This window comes from Meleagris gallopavo, chromosome 3 (assembly GCF_905368555.1).
Source record: "Meleagris gallopavo chromosome 3, MGAL_WU_HG_1.1, whole genome shotgun sequence".
NCBI lineage: Eukaryota > Metazoa > Chordata > Aves > Galliformes > Phasianidae > Meleagris > Meleagris gallopavo.
In genome coordinates, this window is record NC_139406.1 from 81,166,987 (window position 1) to 81,180,928 (window position 13,942).

Below are 13,942 nucleotides of genomic sequence, written 5' to 3' on the forward strand. Positions count from 1 at the left end.
GCTCTCGTATTTCGTGCACTTCTGATTTAAACAGAATTTGTCACCTGAAATAATAAAACTGTCTACTGGTAAGAGGAATCAAATCATTACGATGATCATCAGTGTTAACATGATTAATTCCAGTTTACCACTGTCTTTTAGATGGATGCTACAAGGATGTAAATTGCAAAAATTGTGGCAGATTAACTTTACTTAGGAGAACTGACTATTCATCTGTGTACATGGCCAAGATGCTTCCCACTTCTTCCCACCTACATTTGCAGCCCTCAAAGAGAAAACAGATGTAAATCACTTTGGAGCAGAGAGGGAACTCTGAAACCCCCAAAGATGGCTTTGCAACAGAGCTAGCACTTGCTTCAGCCTTCATTGCTTTTCCAAATTCCTCAACAGGTATTCTACACAATAATTGATCTTTCACACGTTCTAGTACACTAACATTATTGCGAGTCTTTATTAATGCTCCCTACTATGTGCCTTGCATAAAAAACAATTGAAGCCAAATCAGGCTATTATCTAGAAATCAATATGCAAGTGTTTCTTGCACTGCTTTGGGATTGTGCCACCAGTGTCATGTGCAGGGGCTTGTCAGGATTATGAGTCTGACTGCACAGAAATAGCCAACAGAGACTTGGCCTGCTTGATCACCTGATGGTTGTAAATCACATGCACTGTATGGTGTTCACATTAACAGAAGTTACATATGCGCAATCAGGCCAAGGAAGTTCCTCTGAGAATGAGGGTTGGCATTAGGACTTGGACTCAGTCTCAGCTTAGGAGAAAGCTGCACATTACGACCATTAGAGTGAGATAGGAAATCAGACTTTCTTCTCCTCCTGGTTAAAAACCCATTGCTGGATTTTTGACAATGTTATCTCCTTCAACATCTGCATTATTGCAGCTTCCCTCAAAGTCAAAGCAAAAGGCAGTGGAGCAGATATACCCAAGAACCAGCCCAGAGCAGCACTGGGGGAGAAGGGATGTGATGCAGCCTTACGGGTAACAGCAGATACTATCAGCTCATGTCCTCGCCACGAGCTCCAGAGCAGGGCCAATTGGCCCCAAGTGCAGGGTACTCCTGGTGAAGTTATGATACCAGCCTACCTCCTCTCCCAGTTCTGCCACTGCAGCAAAACCTAACCAGCAGTTACTACTGCAGGTGCCGTTATACAGTCTCACTGCTAAGCCCCAGGGCAGGACATCTGAGCCCCTGTCATCCGTCTTACCAGAAAACCTAAGCTCTTGAGAAGGCTGAATATGAAAGATGTAGCAGCATTCAGCTGCTACCAAGTCCCTCTGAAAGTCCCTGTGAAAGGAAACCAAAAGACATTAAAAAAACTGAATGTGTGGTTTATTATATTTAAGATGCTATTTGTCTATAGGGTTTAAATATGTCTGTCACATAGTCAACAGTAAATGAATGCAATTTTACATGTTCAGTATTTTGATACACAGTACAGGACTAAAGGTGTGGTAAAGGAGATGGGAAATTAATATTTCCTTGATTCACGTATCAAATTCTACAGCACCAGATAAAAGCTTGGTGTAAGGACATAAGCTGCAGTATTACAAGCGCTACTAAATAAACCAAGAGGCATACCTATATTAAACATTAGAGAAACAAAACAAATGACACAAGGGTTTAATATTTAAGATTTGATACAAGATTAAAATACTAATATTTTTAATGTCCTGGTTTCAAATTAATAAATATAAAAACAATATAAAAATATACACCAGTTGATAAAAGAATGCACTGAGCAAGGTTAGAAAGCTAAATTTCACTTTCAAATGTATGCAGGTATGTCTTTAGGGAGAGGATTTCTGTGTAGCTGCGACTGGTCTTTCGGAAGAAGTCCAAGCTTGTGAGCTGTTCGATGTCCCGCACCCGTGCAGTGTGCATCTTAAGAAGATCTTCAACCCACTTTGATTCATCTTCCAGGCTCTGAAATGAAAAAAAGAAAAAGGTTTATAACTTTTCACATCTAAAGTTAACTCCGAAAGTAAAGGTAGCTTTTCCAGACATTAGGACAATTAGCAAGGACCATAGTCACCTGGAAAAGCTGATCCCATGTTGTAGGTATTTCAGAACAGGCATATACCTTTAGAAAATTCATTGGTCACCATATAAAAAAAATTTGTCACAGAAAGAGCTCCATATCAATCACTTGTTCAGTATCACCAAAACACAAATGCTGGCACATGTGCCCTGCTTTTAAACATTATTCTCATCTGATTTGCAACTCAACTGGGAGCCAGGCCAACTGTGTTCTGGGCTGCATTAAAAAAGGGGTGGCCAGCAGGGAGAGGAAGGTGATTGTCCCCCTCTACTCAGCTCTTGTGAGGCCCCATCTGCAGTACTGCATCCAGGCCTGGGGAAGGAGAATTAGAACATAAAGGACGTGGAGCTCTTTGAACGGGTCCAGAGGAGGGCCACTAAGATGATCTGAGGGCTGGAGCACCTCTCCTATGAGGAAAGGTTGAGGGAACTGGGCTTGTTTAGCTTGGAGAAGTGAAGGCTCTGGGGAGACCTCATTGTGGCCTTCCAGTACTTGAAGGAAGCGTATAAATAGGAAGGGGAACAGCTGTTTATGAGCTTGATAGTATAGGACAAGGGGGAATGGTCTTAAACTGAGACAGGGGAGGTTTAGGTTAGATATTAGGAGGAAGTTTTTCATACAGAGGGTGGTGACACACTGCAACAGGTTGCCCAAGGAGGTTGTGGATGCCCCATCCCTGGAGGCATTCAAGGCCAGGCTGGATGTGGCTCTGGGCAGCCTGGTCTGGTGGTTGGTGACTCTGCACACAGCAGGGGGTTGAAAGTAGATAATCACTGTGGTCCTTTTCAACCCAGGCCATTCTATGATTCTGTGATTCAATTAACACATATTATTTTAATCTTTCCACTTTACTTTTTGTTGACCTCTTTGATTTCTTACACAATTGGGACTACACCTTTTATTGGTAGCTGTAAAACACTGCTATTAAAACATGTATACTATTCACAGATAGGAAAAAAAATACAAAAAAGAGCCCCAAAAGCCAACCAAACAAACAAAAAAACCTTTCACTAGATGTTTGCCACTATGAAAAAGAATCAGGAAGGTGCTGCTGCCAGAGTGATGGAGTTGGACTGCGTGGGTGTAATCTCCCTTAGGGAACTGCTCCAAGAGACACAGGCAGTCACCACATCAGCTCCCTGCTGCACACCTTGTACCAGATCCAGCATATGTTGCAGCCATCCACAACCTAATTTATCTCACTACAAAAATCAGAAAAACCTGCCTTGCAAAACCCTGCAGTTACAGACTGAGTGTGTTGAATCAGTCCAGTGTCATGTTCCAAGCACCCCTGGGGACATGGTGAGGAACAGACCTGGAAAAAGAACAGGGCAAATAGGACTTTTCCCCCTCTGTCCTTGCAGGCTGGTACATCTGGGGACGTGCATTAGGGACAGAGGGGTTGAGGCTCAGGTTGAGGCTCATGTACATGACCTAGAAATCTAGCTGATAAAATTTGTCTTTCTGGGCTTGTTCCAAGTGAGCCTCTGACGGCCTCAGAGGATGTCTCCCTCCAAAACACACCCTCACATGAAGTTACAGTCATGCCAGAGCCTACCCAAAACAGAAGATGTCCCACAGACCAGTTTATGGGTCACTCTGTAAAGCCCAGGAGGGCGAGCTTGATGGTTTTCACAGAGAGAACACAAAGTAATAGTTAAGTCACAACCAGATGCTCTAAAGCAAATGTCCATTTGTCAACAAATGACATTTGCTCATCTTTTTTAAGCTTTTCAGTTCCAAACCCACTTTCCTCTCCACGCTGGTAGCACGGCCCAAAACCATGAATGGAGCATGAAATAAAGATCCTTACTAAGATGGAAAAGAAAGAAATATGCCTTGCTCTTTCTCCTCCATTTGGGGTGCCATGGTCCAGGAACACCACATGGCAGCATGCAGCCACGGGAATAGAAGAGCCCTGTTCAGCCAGTCACATTGCTTGTCTGCAGACAGGCCTCAATGAGGCTAAATGCAATCACTGCATCATTTGTCTTGTCTTTAAGCCTTCTTCTGAACAGCAAATCTGCTCTGGACAGAGCTCACAGGACTGTTGGGTTTGTTTCAAACCACGTTCAGTGACACAGCATTTCCATGAGCCTAGAAGATTGGTCAACTGGTCCACACTAATTTTTCCATTCCATAACTGGCCCACAGAATCTCACCTCAAGCAGCAAGGATTTTAAGCACAGTGATCAGTTAGCATGGTTGTGGAAATGAATATATACTGTTGTGGAAATGAAGTGTACATTGAAAATGATGTTTTTCTCCATCTTTGCTTGTTAGTCTCACTTCAGCAGTACAGTGCGTCTTAGAAGTAAAAAATAACTATCGAGAATATGAAGGTGAATAGAAAAAAGCAATAAAATAGGAAACTAAGCAAAAATCCAGATATCAGATATTCTACGAAAAAGAACTTCTGTATTACCCATCTCTCAAATATTGTATTGTTGGCTGGAAAGCTCAAGATGACCAGAGTTATACAGGTGGGTGAGGAACTTTCTTGTTAAAAAAGAAATTTAGAGTCACTGCAGAAAAAGGAACTGTGTACTAGAGGAAGTTTCTAGTAGTTCCTCCAGCTTTGGTTTTGGAAAGGATTTTTATTTAGTATTTTCATACATGCTTTTTGTGCCAAGGTCATTAGTTTGCTACTTAAAGCAACTGGGAGCTCTTGTCAGTGCAGAGGAAGACTGGAATACCATACTGCAGGATGCAGATGAGGGAGTCCCTAGTATAGTATGAAAGTTGGTTACACGTGTTGACAATAAAAATTTCTGCTAAACTGGGATATTTTCAGGTGAAACAGCAAATAGAAGGAAAGGTTGTGGGAGTGCTCGTTTATTATGTGATATTGTGAGCCACCTTTATAATGCAGTTATAGAAGGAGCAAATCCTAGATAGTACCAGAGGAATCATGTGAAATGGAAAGAAAACCATTTCCATTTTGAGGGATAAGCTGGAATACTTTATCTCATTCGTGTTCCAGAAAAAAAATCAGACAGGAATAGATACATCGGAAGGCTACTAAAATGCTCTTCCTCTCTTACAAGAAGAGCATAAAAGATCCTGGTTGCCCATGAACAGAGAAAAGTATATGCTTTGAGAATCATCGTAAATCATCAGCACGGATAAATCCCAAAGAAGACCACTGAAGGGCTATTTAAGCCATAGAAAAATGTTGACATAAGAATAAATGGGTATAACCTCACCATGAATAAACACAGTTTGGAAATGGAACAAATTCTAATGAGAAGAGTAGTGGTGTTCTCCAACGGCTGTGTGAGGAGAGAGAAAGTGTGTGTGACAAGAGCAGAGCTGAGGAAAGATAATATTTCTTTACATCTGAAAAGGAAGCTATGGAGAGGCTAGGGGAAAATTCTTATATTATCCCAAGTATTTCAACTATGAACTATGTGAGGTTTTATACAGTCACTTCTTTGAATACATGAGATGAAATATCAAGTGCAAAAGTAAGACAAAGACTGTATTGGAATAGCAAAATTTTGCCTGTACTTTCTCTCAAGAACTACAGTTCTTGATATATTTTTCAAGTGCTTTTTTATTATGTCAAGCGTAGAGCAATAGCTGCTAATGAGCTCGTATAGCAGAACTGAAGTCACACTAAGAACTCTAAATACATATACCATAAGTAGCATGACCAACAGAGAAAAGACGCTTGGGTTGGAATGTAAGAAATCAAAGAGTAAAAATTATTGCAAGCCATTCATAAAAAAGATTTCAGGATTTTAAAAGCACAATGACACACAATAGAAGGAAGAAAAAAATCACGTACAGGCAGAAATACAAGGACAGATAAATGCCAGATAGTAACTTGCAGATCCCCAACTAGGCCTTCATTCAGATGTAGGCTGGTTGGAATAAAAACACAGTGAAATACCCTGAAGACTTTCCAAGTCTTCTGATAGAAGACATCTCTGCCCAAAACAGTTAAGAGTCTAAATGGAGGGAATCCAGACCTGCTCAAGAGAGGAGTACTGCTCCAAAAGCGTGGTTTCAAAAAGAGTGACCTGAAAGTAGGCGATGTTTGATGAATGAGAAAGAAACAGTGTTCCAGGTGAATTGTGTACAGAGTTGAAATTACTATTTCTGCTTGTAGCTGGAATAGGAGTCTTAACTTTTTTTGTGCCAATACAAAATTCATAACATTAATGCGTTCATTCAGGAAACAGACTCCTGGCAGCCTATAGTGAAGCGTCTGTGTGCAGGAATCCACACAGCTGTGTAATGGGAGAACAAGTTCAGGCGGAAGGACAAGTCTAAATACAGCTGCCTGGGAGGACTGCTGTCCTTGCAGAGTGCTGGAGCTCATGGGGACCCTAACAGCTCTCCTGCCACACCATCAGCTATAGGGCATTTGTGCTGCTTTCTGCAGCTCTGAGCAAACTGAAGCCTTTGTACTTCACCAAGGTTCCTACACTACCGCATTTTTCATCCAAAAGGAAAATAGAAAAGGAATGAGGAGGGTGGCTCATCATCTTTGATCTCTGGTAAAGAGAATCTAAATTTTTCCCTTGAATTGAGACATGATCTGGAACCAGCAAGAGCTGCTGGCAGCTCTACCTTCAGCAGGTTTTAGCATACAGTTTAACGCTGTGTGGGTTGGATGTAAACGTGCCGTCTGATGCATCCAGACTGCAAGAGCAGACAGATTATATTGTACCTGCATATGGAAACAGACCTCCATAAAAACATTAGGCTGGCTGCCAGCACAGAACATCTACTCACACAGTCTTTTTCAGCCTGAGGTTACTCTGACAGTGTCTGCCAAAGCGTAGAAGCCCACACACTGTTTACAGCCAACCTAATGTATTTTAGTTCTTCCAGACAATTTTAGGTGCCGTAATAGTTCCACATTTTCTCTGTTACCCCCATTTTTCATAGAAGAGTATTCCTGTCTAATGAGTTGAACGTGACTCTTAATAGAGTCAATACTCTGTACTTTCATTTAAGATCATCTAACAGCTAACTAGCATCTTCCCTGGGAATATCCCAGGGAACATTTACCATCAGGCAGCAGAACTTACATTGCAGCTCTCATCATTGTCAGGCCGGTGTGGAAGGATGTACGAGAGAACAGAGAGTGGTCCATCACACTTGTCGGCTGGCTGAGTGAAATCTAAACAGCTGGTTATGATGGCATAGTAATGAGTAGGAACAGGGATGGCACTGCCTTCCACAAACCTGGGGAAGTAAAGCAAACATTTACCCACAAAGATCTAATCCATTTGGAAGAAGAATTACACAGACAATGTGGTCTTCCCTTCCTTACGTGTGAGGATGCATGTAGTTGTTAAGATGTGTTTGATTCACAAGCTCTATTTGAAAATGAGCATTTCAGTTATCTCATGTTTTGATACTGTGCCATAGAAACGCCACATGCCAATGCTGAAAGGTTTCTTCAGTTCAGGGAAACAGAGAGCATGTTTTACAGAATTAACAGAAGCTTAGAGTGTCTAACTCAATAGCAGTATGGTGTGCTCTGGTACCCAGTTGCAACTCTAAGCTTCCAGACAGCTTTAGCAAAAACGTTATTTGGAATATAAATCAGCTTCATCTGAAGGACTCAAAGTGAAGAGTTACATGGTGAGTTGCCATTCCCTTAATTTTTCCCCTGTCTTACCCATAAGGTCATTCAGTCTCGTTGAACTGTTTTGGACAGAGCCATGAAATTCATTTCTTTCCCAAAATCAAATGAAGTGCAAACAATAAATTGTTTGAGATAAAGTTATCACTAAAAGAAACAGCAGCAAACCAATTTAAATACAAATTCTTACTGTTTGATCTTTTCAGGTGTGTCATGTAAACCATCATAGTCATAGTCAAAGATTGGTCCACTTATAACATTGACTCCATTTCGTTCAGTGGCATATCTCTTCACTAAAACCCTTTGGAAATAGTTCCATACCTCTATGGGGGAGAAAAAAAAAACCAAAAAACTAAAATTTGGATAAACATATTAAGACATGTCAAGATTATAAATAAATTTTTCTTGCATGAAGATAAAAATCCAGTGGGCATCATTCAGACAATAGGAGAGGAAATCAAAGACTAAGCTTTACAGGTTTATACTGCAAGTTCATTCTGTTTCAGTCAATAAAGCCTATTCAGAATTCTTTGTTCTCTCTTGAAATTTTTTTCCCCAACTAGCAATAAAGGAAATGCATGGTACCATCCTAAGCCTGGCATTGCCCTAGACATTGCACAGAGAGTTTACTGTTCCTTCACCGCCAGCAGAAGCAGCTATTCACACACTTTTGATGTCCCTGTAAACATTTCCTTTGTCCTCCTTATCTAGTTACTGGGTATGTTGGTTTTTCCTTTTTTTTTTTTTTCTTTTTTAATTCACAAAAGGAAATAGTACCATGATTAAAAACAAAGCCCAAATATTTTAAAAGTCAGGGAAATACAAAGGTCATATTATTTCTCATAAATATTCCTTGAATGCCAAAAGTCCAACTTCTAAATCAGGTGCAGCCTAGGATGGCCTATTTTAACTAAGCATCTCATTAAGGCAGAGTTTTACCTAGTAGAGAATTTTAACCATGATTTTTGTGAAAAGCATGACACTTTCTCCCACTACAACCTTCTGAATCTTAACAAGTTGTTTACAGAGACTCACTGAGGAACACACTGGGATCTCCAGTTGCATAATTGTTTTCCTTCTTTTTTTCCCTTTTCATTTTAACACTAACAGAAGTGCGTGCAAGCAAAACAGCTCTAACTTGTATAAAGTTAACTTTTGCCTTGCCAGCTCGGACTGCTTATCTCATGGTTCCCCAGCACTGACAGCAGCACCAGACTCAGGAACTCCTTCCCTAGTGTGTTTTGCCAAACTCCATGCTCAGGCTGGTGCAGAGGCACCCACAAGCTGGTCTAACAAGAACCTCAGCTGCAGTAACCACTTGGCAGTCCCACTCCTCCAGCTGCTCACTCCTTTGATGCATCAGCCTTAACAACAAAAATAGCCCCAAAAGGAAAGATTTTTGCAGCTGAATCAGTTCCCACATTGGTTTTCCACTTGCAGTCACACAGACAGCAATGCCAATGCTGCAGCCTCAGGGCATGATCCTGCAGCTCCACTAAAGTGGGAGCTGCTTAAGCCAGCTCCATGTAATGAGTGATCTGAGCTCTGCATTGCAACCTGCACATGTGTCTTAGTTCATAATTCCCCAGGAGTACTACAAGTTACAACATTTGTTCTCAGGTGATCCTTCACTCGGCTGTGATGAAGTTGGAGGCACTGGGATAAAAAGCACTGCTTGTGGTGTGTTGTTCTCCTGTGATGAACATCTCAGCTAATTTACATAGACTAACATTAGCATAAAAAGCAGTTTTATGAAGTGATTTTAGAGTGGGAAATCCCCAATAATTTTGCTCTCTATAATCAGTTAAGTGTGCCTTTCTTCAATTTTCCAGCAAACATCACCATTTGTTCCTACTCAGAGGTTTTGCAGTTAAAAGCACTCTTCTTAGGCTAAAAAGAAAAAGCCTCCCATAGTCTTTGATGTTTATCCAAACCTCCCTGGCCTAAAATCTGAATTGGAAATCTCACAAGAACAGGCTCTTGAGATTCTTTCAAGGCTTCCCAATTCCTGCCAAGCCAAAAAATGCCACCAGAATAGTTTGATGGTTTTCCTACCTCTTGGCAACGCTCGAGAGAAAAGTGATGTTCAGACAAAAGGAACTTTAATACTATATCCTTGTAGCACTGAAAGTTTCAGTTGGTTTTAAGTCATTTCTCACTTTCCATAAATTGGTTTATTTTTCCTTTTTCTTGAAAGGTAATAAAAATTTTTGGTCTACCTCTAAGGGTAGGGATAGAAAAATCAAAGGTGATCCAGATGCCACTTGTCCCTGAACTACAACATGCTAAGTGCACACTCCCAGACTACTTCTGTTGGGAAGTAAAAACATGTTGCCTGAGTACATTCTGCACAAACTGGGGCTACAAACAAAAAAATCTGAATGGTTTTGCACAAACTGACTTTGACACTTCAGCAAAACTGCTGAACTACAGGAACTGACTGTGCCTGTGCTCTTAGCCCAGGAAAGGCTAAGGAAAGGAAATAAGGAAAATAAATCCTCCCTAAACTTTAATGTTTCTTGTGGTACAAAAAGCCTATGCCTTGAACTAAGATTCCCATGTATATTATCTGCTGCTTAGAGGTAATTGGATTTATGTTCTAAATTTCTCCCATTCATTCATTCTACAGTTCAACAGACATTTTAAAAAAATGTTACAAGCTTGGGAAAAAGAGACAAAGTCATAGAAACAACACTTACTTTTGAAAGCAGGATACATTGGAATGATATTTGTTATTAGAAAAGCATCATACTTTGCTTCTGCAGAGGAACTTAGTTCTGAAAAAAGAAAAATATAATGAGATGAAATGTCAGAATTAAAAGAATATAAAAGTGTTTTCAAAAGTGGTTTTAGTGAGTAACCAAATGGAATATTGTCATCAAAACAGAAGTCAGCTGCTCTGTGTGCTTTCATAAAACAGTCACACAATTTATAGGCAGAGGGCTGTGGGATTATCTTCTAGTTCTGAGCAAGCCTGCAGCATGAGTAATTCTACATCAGAAATCCATTCTAAACTCTTTCAGCCACTGTACAAGGAAGGCAGAGCAATGAAGTTCATATCTGTGACACAGCAAAGTTGTATCCCATGAACATTTACTAAATCTACAAGTTTTTTCCAAGGCTTAACAAATATAACTGCACCAGAACTCAGAACACTTGTTAACAGAGATTTTCTAGCACTGTTTCTGGAAATGGTATAATTCTATTTTGTTTTTACACTGTGCAACAATGTAATATGGACTTACACATTATATATATTTATTCTTCTGTTGTTTGAAGTCAAAATTATGAATCAAATAGATTTCCAGCTTATATGTGCCAGTATATGTCCATTGACATTAAAAGGCCAGCTTTTGAAGACTGTCTTATATCTTGCGCTTCAGTCTGTGCAACTCTGCCTTCACCTTTGTTTTTATTAACTCAAGTGGTACACTTCATCTTTTTCGTGCCTGAAGCTAAGTACCAGTTTGGAGTATCTCTCCAGTCTTGTGAAAGTGAGAGGTCACAGTCATGATGGCAACTTCTGGCATTCAGCCCTTGGTCCTGAGCACATGCAGCAAGAATAATATATCCATCCCATCTGGCATCATATGTGATGCTGGTGCTGAACCAGGTCCTCAGTGTGAAGGAAGGCATCACCCCAGGAAGTTGGGAAATTGGAGGATTCCTACCCATATTCTTTCTCAACAATCTCAAAAAAAACCCTTGAGTCCCATTACATTTGGGTTTTTTTCATACCTAAGGTTTTCTGTAGTTAAACAGAAATTTATAAAACCACTACTTGTTATTTTAAAAATGAAATGAAGTATCATGCATATAAATGACATTCAAATCCTTGAATTCTGTAGACTTGCTACTGAACTTACGAGGAGGGAAGAGGAAGCCGTAGGAGAGCTGCTTGTCACCTCTGTAGGCTGAGCAGCTCTGGCTGTTTCCTGGAGATATGCGCAGATCGGGCCTGACACAGCTGGCCAGGTGCTCTGGGACTCCGGATACCTCTGCCTGCATTGACCAGTGACAAGAAATGTAATTCCAGCACTTATAGCTAAAAGAGAAGGGCATCTTGTAGTCTACAGATTGTAAAACACTGTGTACAGTGATCCATACCACAGCTCTACAACCAAGTCTGCCCCTCCTTCCGGCAGCTGAAATTCAAATGAAGTAGCTGATTGAAAGAAATTGGGAAGACAAATTCCCATTGAGAAAAGCTGAGAGTTAAAATGAAAGCAGGAAAAGAAATATTCAAACAATCTGCCTTAAAAATTCTTTTCTCCTATGGTATTATTTTCAGTGGTACTTGGGATAATTTCTGATCGGAAAATCTGCTTGGGAAAGGGGACTTCTACAAATTCAAAAATACACATAGCAAATAGACTTTCCAATAATTTTTTAAAGCAATTTCCAAGGGAAAAGACATCACCAACCTGTTTGGAAATAGTGTAGGATGTCCAGAGAGGCATCAGGAATGTTTCACTGTAGCCACTTTCAAAGTCATGGTGGTGCAAGATATTGTACTTTGTGCGGTACAGCACTGCAGGGCGCCCATACAGAAGATGCTTCTCTACAGATGAGAAGAAATTACACTTAAATTTATCACTCAAAACCTTGAAGTTGAAAAAAAAAACTGCTAAGGATATCCTGTAACATAGGGAATTGATGTTCTTCAATAGTTTTGGTTGGGATCCCACTTCCAGGCTCAAAATTCACTTTGAGCTTACAAGTTTTCTTTGTAGTTGAAAGACTGTTAGGGTCATAATATGTTTCTCCAAGCACAGGAGACAAGGATCTCTGTGCCTACATTTGAAACGTAAGTGAAAATCACTTTGTTGCCTTAAATCTGCTCTCATCCTATCACTCACTGTCTCAGTTTTCCTGTTTTTCTCTTCTTCCTCTGTTTTCTGTAAAACACTAAGTCCTTCACAAAAGGAAGGCAAAGGAGTCTACTCAATAAAAGAGTATTTTTTTTTTTCTCTTGGCTGATACAGATGATATTCTGAAGACCTACATGCTATTTTCTGTCAGCAATATCAAATTAAAACAAAACAAAAAACTCTTTTCCTAACTTTGGCTACCAAAAACACCTCCAACTCTATACAATTTGCTTTTCTTCTGCTGTTCTGATATGTTATAGTTGTCATTAGATACCTCTGATAATTTTTCTTATTTTTTTGTAAGCAAAAATTAAACAAGATAGAGGAAAAACAAATTTCCTGGCTAATCTTGCACTGTGCTTCATGATTCATTCATTTTGATAACCAATTGGGAAACAGGTTTGGCTTGCTTTTGGAAATCAAAGCACAGAAATGAGGTAACCAGCCTAAACACTGTTCATAGATAGGCATTTAACTTTAAAGAAAAGGGCATGTTTTATTAGTGTTTGAGTCCAAATAGAAGATATTTTTATAGGATGCAGAAAATAAGTAGGAAAAACCTTGTGTAAGGACAAAGATGACAAACTTCCCTTCTTCAAGAGAAGCTGAAGGAATTCTTCCTGCTGCATATGAATAACAATCATGTTCAGGTAAATGTTCCCCAAATGGGACAAGTGAATTACCAACTAAATGCAGGAAGATCCAAGAATGTATGCTGTAGCCTGTCACAAAATATAACAGAATAACTTATACAAAGTAGAACTTTTTGTTGTTCACATAAGGGAAACCTACCCAGTTCCACGTAACTGATAGCTCACAAACAAGTAACTGAAAAAGATACATATGCTTATTTCTTAAAATACAACAAAAATACTTCTTTTTATACTACTGGAATGAAGAAGTATCCAAACCTAAACAAAATAAAGATGTTGAGATATCCAGGAGCACAACTGCTTTTTTTTTTTTCCTCTTTCTTTTCTTTTCTAATGCTTGAAATAGCTACAGCCAGGAGTAGCCCACCACTAATTGTAAAAATCAGTTTAGCAAGATGAAAGCTGTAAAAAGGCAATTTACTCACAGAGAAATGAACAATTTTACCTGTAGAAATTAAAGGATAGGCTGCACTGCCTGCTCACAGAAGTAAAACTAAAGCAGCTTTGTAAGAAATCTCAGTCACCTGATTATCTGAAGTATCTCCAGTCTAAATCTGTCTAAACTTAAGGCTAAATTCAAAGATTTAGAATTTTCTAAATGATGGAGAAGATGAAATATAAATCCTTATGATGAGGGGGACACTGCCAACTGTTATTGTTACATTTTTAACCTGGATAGCAGCCCTGACACACAGCTGACAACACAGCTGCAAGAACATCTGGTTCCGCATCAAGGGCACAAGAGCAGCCATCCAGAAG

The 13,942-nt window shown here is 39.8% G+C and overlaps 1 protein-coding gene across 8 annotated transcripts in view; it reads right to left on the reverse strand.

The window, feature by feature from the left end:
* Positions 1 to 1,331: 1,331 nt before the first annotated feature.
* The window catches only part of ENPP2 (ectonucleotide pyrophosphatase/phosphodiesterase 2), a 70,100-nt gene continuing 57,489 nt past the window's right edge, over positions 1,332 to 13,942 (reverse strand). For all 8 annotated transcript variants that reach the window (XM_019614229.2, XM_010709264.4, XM_010709259.4 and 5 more), the window contains 6 exons: positions 12,084 to 12,220; positions 11,526 to 11,661; positions 10,359 to 10,436; positions 7,850 to 7,982; positions 7,100 to 7,256; positions 1,332 to 1,942 (listed from right to left, as the gene is read on the reverse strand). In XM_019614229.2, the coding sequence (XP_019469774.2) occupies positions 1,772 to 1,942; positions 7,100 to 7,256; positions 7,850 to 7,982; positions 10,359 to 10,436; positions 11,526 to 11,661; positions 12,084 to 12,220 (812 nt within the window). In that variant the 3' untranslated portion in view covers positions 1,332 to 1,771. The remainder of the gene's footprint in view (positions 1,943 to 7,099; positions 7,257 to 7,849; positions 7,983 to 10,358; positions 10,437 to 11,525; positions 11,662 to 12,083; positions 12,221 to 13,942) is intronic.